Source organism: Gavialis gangeticus, unplaced genomic scaffold (genome assembly GCF_001723915.1).
Source record: "Gavialis gangeticus isolate Ggan-Ray unplaced genomic scaffold, GavGan_comp1, whole genome shotgun sequence".
Classification (NCBI taxonomy): domain Eukaryota; kingdom Metazoa; phylum Chordata; order Crocodylia; family Gavialidae; genus Gavialis; species Gavialis gangeticus.
In genome coordinates this window covers 786,549-793,451 of record NW_017728981.1, presented here as the reverse complement: position 1 = coordinate 793,451, position 6,903 = coordinate 786,549, and the positions used below count along the sequence as shown (strand labels likewise).

The window sequence follows — 6,903 nt, the reverse complement described above, 5'->3', positions numbered from 1 at the left end:
GCATCTTGTGGGCAGAATCTAAGGTCTTCTTGGCAGAGGCTGCAGGTCACATGGGGAGGGCGGAGGCAGCCCAGATACACATGCCACGTGTTTGTAGCCTCTGTCCCAATTAGGCACAACTCTATTCCACTGCCCCTACTGGAGAAATAGCTTACGTTTGCCAAGGCATCAGTGCCACAGGAAGGGATGCAGCATGTATCAAGGCACATTCTCCCTGTACATCCACAACACAACACCCTTCTGCTCGGGGTTCTCTCTGGTGGGAGTCAAGAGACTGACAAAGGGGCTCGTCTCTGTGAGAAAAGCATATGGCAGGGGAGGATCAGGGCTGCTAAAGGTGACAGAGGCAGGAACAAAGCATCATTATCCCCAAGCCCCAGCCCCTCAGGGACATGGATCAGAATCAGGTTGACCTGCATTATACCAAACACCTATTTACTGGTGCTTGCTTTGTTGCCAGCAGCTGCACAATCCCACAGACTGGCTCTGCAGAGACCCCCCCCCCCCTTGGACCTTGCAATGTCCCTTGGCCAGACCTCCCATGAGGGAGCAGGCCCTGAGCCAGCCTTAAACCCCCTAGGCCGGGGGTGAAGCAAGGAGAGGCATTCCATCCTCTTCCTGAGACTCCTGGGCTCCCGGCAGCTCAATATCTTCCCCACATTCGAAACGCACAAAGTCCAGCACAGATATGCCATGGTGCTGCACGTACTGGCCCAGGCTGAGGTTAGGGTCCAGCAGGAAGGACTGAGCCAGCATCTTCGTCTCTGTGTCACCTCCAGGCTCGTCGTCCAGGGTCCCCAAGGACAGAGGTGCCATGCCCACAACATGCTGCCCCAGCTTCCGGCCCACATCCACCAGGCTGGTGCCCAGGCTATCGGCCAAAGCCTCACAGATCACCAAGGCACCGTATTTGCCCAGGGCCACCTTGATCAGGGAGGGAGCACCTGTCGGAAGACTCCCATGGACATAGGAGCCGATGTAGCAACCAGCGGGCACGGCCACCCAGGCAGCTCGCCTTAGCACCATGTTCTCGCCCAGCTTCCCTGCAAGGAGCCAAAGCAAAAGCAGGTCTCACTGGGCTGTGATCAGGACAAGCCGGGGGCAGCTGTGCTCTCTCCAAATGCATGCTTCCGAAAGGAACCCAGGGGTGGGGGTGGGGGCAGCAGTTCTCCAGCAGCCTCACCTCAATTTTAGGGCTGCTGCTGGAGGCATAAAGAGATCTGAGAACGAGGGGTGGCACTGCACGACAGGCAAAGCTCCCGGCAAGCTACTCCTCCAGCCCCAGAGCTCTGGGCACCCCCAGCTCCAGAAAGAGCCCAGCCTTCCCCCTGGTCCTAAAGCTACGTGCTAAAAAGGCCTGCACTGTTTCCAGATACCAGCTGGCTCCTCAGCTTGCCACCTGAATCTTTCCTGGGTATCTAAATATGGAAAAGCATCCCCAGGGAAAGGGTCCAACTAGCTCATAAGGAATACCAGGGCATGCTAATTACTATATTTTCTGCATAACATGCATTTCCTCTCAAAAAAATTGTAAACAAAAGTGTGCATTATATATGAGAAATACAGCACTAGTTTTGGTCAGTTTTGGGCAAACATGAAAGTAAAATCAGCAGTCAAGAAGCAGAACAAGGAGCTGGCTTAGCTCCCTGGTGGCTGCTACCCAGTTACTACAACAAAATATCTTTTCCCCTTTCATTCTGCCTTTCAAAAACAAGGTACGTATTATAGTCTGGCCTATGGTGCCTCACATAACACCTGGTCTGTGGTGGTCCTAATTGTAAGTGCCCCGTTTTCACCCCCTAGCCAGCCACAGGTACTAGACACTCACCTATAGCCAGGGCCACCTGGTCACTCAGAAGCCTGCCTTCAGGCACGGTTCTGAGCTGGGAAAGATCCTCCGCCTTCAGAAAGCGCTGAAATAGGGATGAGAAAACACCCAGTTACGAAGACAGAGTAGGACACATGTCTCTGGCCCTGCCCCATCTCATATCCAGGGCCAGACACCAGCCCCTGAATATGCCCCTCTGTGATGCCCGCAACCTGTCCCCAACAGGGCCACCTGATGGGGAAGGAAGCGCTTTGCTGGGACAGCTCCCAGAAGCTGAAGGATTGTGGCGGTATTGGGAAGCCTGTTGGGACCGCTGCAACTGGAGTGGTTTGAGACCACGCTGTGCAGAGACAGCAAAGAGTGCAATGGAGCAGAACTCTCTGACAGGGGCTGGCGGCTCCCATTGAGACTCTGCAGCTTGGCTGCTCCACATAACAATTTATAACAAAGACAGATAGATGGACAGATAGCCCAATGACCGAACAGACTCCCACCACACAGGGGACTGAGCCTGTGGATCAGCTCAGATCCCCACTGGCAGTGCTTGCACTTCCAAGAGCAAAGCTCCCAGCTGCTGTGGCCATGCCCAGAACTCCACAGATCTCAGCAACAATGAGCAGCTGAAGGGACTCCCATCTCCGCAGCCCAAGCAAGGCAAAAAGCAACGGGTAGGAGGCAGCTCCCAGGAGAAGGGACATAGATGCGTCACCTTCTGCTCCAGCAAAGGGGCTGGAACCCACATGATGCCCTTCCCAGGCAAATGCCTCTAGCCAATCACCTCCCACCTGGTGGGAGTGTCATGGATAAATGAGTTACATGGTGCAGTGATCAGACAGTCTGTGCAAGCCTGCTCTTACCTTGACATATGTCGTGAGCTGTTTCCCAGCATCCTGATGGTGGACCATGATCCCAACTGCCACTTGCTGAACCAACTGGTGGAACCTGGCATTCCTGGCCACAAAGTCTGTCTCACAGTTCACCTGGCAGAGAGAAGAGATGACTGCATGCTTTAAAGCTATGTAAAGGATGATTTCAGCAGGCAGTGCAACTGCTGGGGCCGGGGGTTAGTGCCATGATGGGACCAGAACAGGCCAGATGTCCCCGAGATGTTCATGACCTTGGGGACGGAGAACAGGCCAAGGTTTGCTCCTGTTCAGGGGAACTGTTTGGGATCATCAGTGCTAGCTATTTTCCTGCTAACTGGAACTTTACATGACAAAAGTGTGTCACGTATTAAATACCATGTTCTCTCACATACAACACACCCCTGAATATAATACACACCTGATTTCTGAAAGGCAGAACAAAGTGAAGGGGGAAGGTTTTCCAGGACTTATGGCTACACAGAGCAGGGACAGAGCCTCATCTTCAGCTGACCTGCTCTCTCTTTCCTGTTTAACTGAAGCTGAAACCCTGGCCGCACCTGAAGACTGGCACCCATGGGCAAATCTATGATTTTGAAATGGGCTAAAGAGTCTCCAATGCTGGGAAACAAAACAAGGGAGAGCAAAGCAGACAGAAAAGTTACCCTACGAAAGGTTAGCCCAATTAGTGGAACATTAAAACATAAAAAGGAGACATGATTGTTAACACTTTGCAAGTGAAAAAGCAAGGAGACGTTAAGTTAACCAACTCCCTCAGCTGCCTGAGGAACAGTGTAACAGCTGCTGCACAGTATGACAGGAATCAAAGCAGGGCAAAGAAGGAAAAAAAACCCACCAGATAGAAGCACCAAATCCTTGCTTAATATGCACACCCCAATTTGGGGGGCGTGAGATGTATCGATGAGAATAGGGTAAGTTAACCTCCCAGCTGTGAGATCTGAGTGCGAGTGTCACAGGGAGCTACAGGGGCCAAATAAGAAGCTGTGGACTAACACCAGCACTGGTACATCCACTTCGCAAGTTCACGTGCGAGGGGTACTTACCTCCACCATCACAGCCATATTCCCTTCCTGCAGCACTCCAATGAGCCCTTCTTTCGCCTTCCTGCCCTGCAGCTTGGACGCTTTGCTCCATCCTTCCTTCTGAGCTTGCTTGTGGAGCCAGACTTCAGCCTTTGAGGACAAAAACCAAGCAGTCAGCTCAGCCCAGAGCCCTCTGCTCCATCTCCCTTCAGAGCACAGGACCATCCAGGGCAGCCCACGTACTGCCTATGGCAGCACTGGGGGCTGAATGATAGGGCTCCCACAAGCCATATCTTTGACACTGCTGGTCTGTAATGTGCAAATCTACCTGCCTTCCACTCGACTTCAGGCTAACACTGCTAACCCTGGCTGCTTTGGACACCGTTTCTAAAGCTGTGGGTCACAAGAATATTTCAAAGGGTCAAAAGCTATGGCAGGGCAGAGGGGTGGTGGGAAGGCGCCTGCACCTTCCAGCAGGGGAAGGGAGCAGGGGAGAGCTACGTGGCCAGGCTGGTGGCGCTGGGGTCAGTGCTATGCTCCCAGGGGCAGGGCAGCCAGGAGATTCTGCTCAGGAGGGTGGGAAGGGCCATGACCAAGTTGTCTGGCATGTCATGGCAGCCCCAGCCCAGGGCAGGGGGTGCCACAGGCCTCTCCCCCTCCCTCCAACCAGTGCTGGAGCCAGACTCCCTTTCCTGCCGCCCACATGAGCTGGAGCCACTGCAGCCACCGTGCTCCGGCCCAAATGGGACAGGGGCAGCTGGGTACCCTGGGTCAGGTGTGAGGGACACCGGCATAGCCCACGGCAGGGAGGGGACAGGGGTCGGGCACTGGCAGGGCTAGAGGAGTGTGGGTCAGGACTGGCCATGGATCTTCGCAAATGGATCCCGGTACGAAGAAGGTTGAGAACCACTGAACTAGACCTCCCGAGATCCCTTCCAGCATTAATTTTCTACAACCACTTCTCTTTATTTCATGAAGTGCCATTAGCTTTGCTACCTGTAAGCCATTTCCTTCTACATTCTGGGGTTTGGAGGAGCAGAAAGGACTGCCCTGTTCTTGCTCGGCTCTTCCTTCATCTATTGTAGCCCACCCTCACCTCCAACCCGCCTCCTTCCTCCGGGAAGGAAAATCCAATCTCTAGGCCCGTCTAGACAAAGGGAGTCAGAGCCCCACGACCCCTTGGAATTCAACCCAAGGGCTGGGCGCAATAGGAAGGCAGCCCCCACCTGCTCAAAGTCGTTGCCAAATGTCTCCAAGGCTTTCTTGCAGTTCACGAAGGAGTAGCCCGTTTTCTTCCGAAGTCGCAGCAGGAGCTCCTTATTTGTCGCCAACAGCTGCAGGCCGGCATGGAACAGCCGGGCCAGGGGCCAGGAGCCCAGCTGCAGGGAGAAGGAGATGAGCCAGGGCTGGGGGACCTGGGGCTGGCAGGGCACACTGCAGTCGGAACGGCCTTTCCGGGGGCTGCTGCAGCCCAGCTCTGCCGGTCGCGGGTGGCCGGGTCCACGCTGGATCCTCTTAGTTCCCAGGGGACGCCACAAGGATCGACGCCCTCCAGTGCGACTCCCACCCTCCACCCCCACATCCCTAGGGCAGCATTGCTCCATGGCAACTGCCTCCATGGCAACCACCTCCCAGGATCCTGCCCCCCGCTGCAGAACCCGCAAGGCAGCAGGAAGCCTCCCAGGGGTGAAGGGTCAAAGGTCAGGGGTCATACACGCTGGTGAGCAAGAGAAACTCCCAAGGAAGGGGACCCAGGAGTCCTTCCCAAGGCATTAACGTGCTCGCCAGCGGCCATTGCCCCTGACCTTTCACCCCGCGAGGCCCCATTTCCTAGCCCTTGGATCTTTCATCCCGCAGGAGCCGGACGCTGCCCCTCACCTGCCCCGGCCGGGCCCCGAACACACCGAGCGCCGCCCGCTGCATCCCGAAGCCGCGTCGCCGAGGCGCGCACGTTCTGCGTCACGGCGCCCGTCTACGGGATCCGGCAGGGGACAAGCCGAGCGTGGGGCGCATGCGCAGGGGGCTGGGCGCTGGTTTAGTGGGCGGTTAATCACGACCCCGCCCCGCCCTGCGCTGAGCAGATTGGAGGGCGCGCTGGGTGACGCCTGCGGCCAATAAAAAGAGGACCAGAGGGCGAGGCACCGTCTCATTGGCTGCTGAAGTGCTTTGGGCGCAACTCTCCGGCCTGGTTGCCCCATAGATTTATTTAACCCTTTGAATCCTGGGAGGCCTAGCACAGGATTTAACCCTTTGAACCCAGGCGTCCTGATCCCGAGCCCCAGGCATCCTGATCCCCACCCCCCCCATATAAAACCCAGGTGCCCCGATTCCCCCACAAAAAATCCAGGCATCCTGATCCCCATATAAAACCTAGGTGGGCCTGACCGCCCCCGGCCCCATATAGAGCCCAGGCATCCTGATCCTGCCCCCTCCCCCCAGGCCAGTGCAGAAACCAGGCATCCCCCTGGCAAAGAACCCGGGCGTCCTGCTCCCATGCCCCATCCCTGGGGAGCCCCAAGTCCAGTGCTGCAAACAACGCCCCTGCCCACAGCTTGCAGAGCAAGGGCCTTGCAGGGCAAGAGCAGCCGGTGCAGATGCAGCAAAGCGGAGCTGGCCCCATGCTCCGAGCCCCTCACTCCTGCAGGAGCTGAATGCACATGTACAGCCCCCCTCCACTACCCCCCCAGTATTCCCCTCCAGCCAGGCTGTTAGTGCCTGGAAGACAGGGCGCTTTCCTCATCAGAGAAAGTCCCTGCAATCTTGCTATCTGACCACAAACCCCCAAAATGCAATAGTCCTTCGCCAAACCACCCGGCTTCCTAGAAGGAGGAAGCAATTCCTCGTACGGGGGCCCAGTGCTCGGAACGCAGGCCAGAGCCCTGGGAAGCTCACGCAGCAATCGAGACCCATGAGGAAGTGTCACCTCCGCACCCCCCGCCTAGAGCATCTCCGGCAGCTGCCCAACGGCTCTTCCCAGCCTAGTTCCCGCAACATCTCCCCCCAGCGCCCTCCCTTAGTCACTTCTCAGTAAACAAAGCATAATGCTGCACATTCTTCTCCTCTTACGAGGTAACACAAGTGCCCCATCGCCAATCAGAGCAATAAGGAGGTCATGAGCTCGTGACACCATTGGGTGGGAATGCAAGAGGCGCTTTTAGTCATTTTGCCC

The 6,903-nt window shown here is 56.3% G+C and overlaps 1 protein-coding gene across 1 annotated transcript; it reads right to left on the bottom strand.

Moving 5' to 3' along the window:
* Positions 1 to 411: 411 nt before the first annotated feature.
* Positions 412 to 5,700, bottom strand: TSFM (Ts translation elongation factor, mitochondrial). The gene is made up of 6 exons (XM_019511267.1): positions 5,613 to 5,700; positions 4,961 to 5,113; positions 3,756 to 3,884; positions 2,686 to 2,808; positions 1,829 to 1,913; positions 412 to 1,043 (listed from the first exon to the last, which is right to left on the bottom strand). The coding sequence occupies exons 1-6, from the start codon at positions 5,655 to 5,657 to the stop codon at positions 577 to 579; spliced, it is 1,002 nt and encodes a 333-aa protein (XP_019366812.1). The 5' UTR covers positions 5,658 to 5,700; the 3' UTR covers positions 412 to 576.
* Positions 5,701 to 6,903: the final 1,203 nt, after the last annotated feature.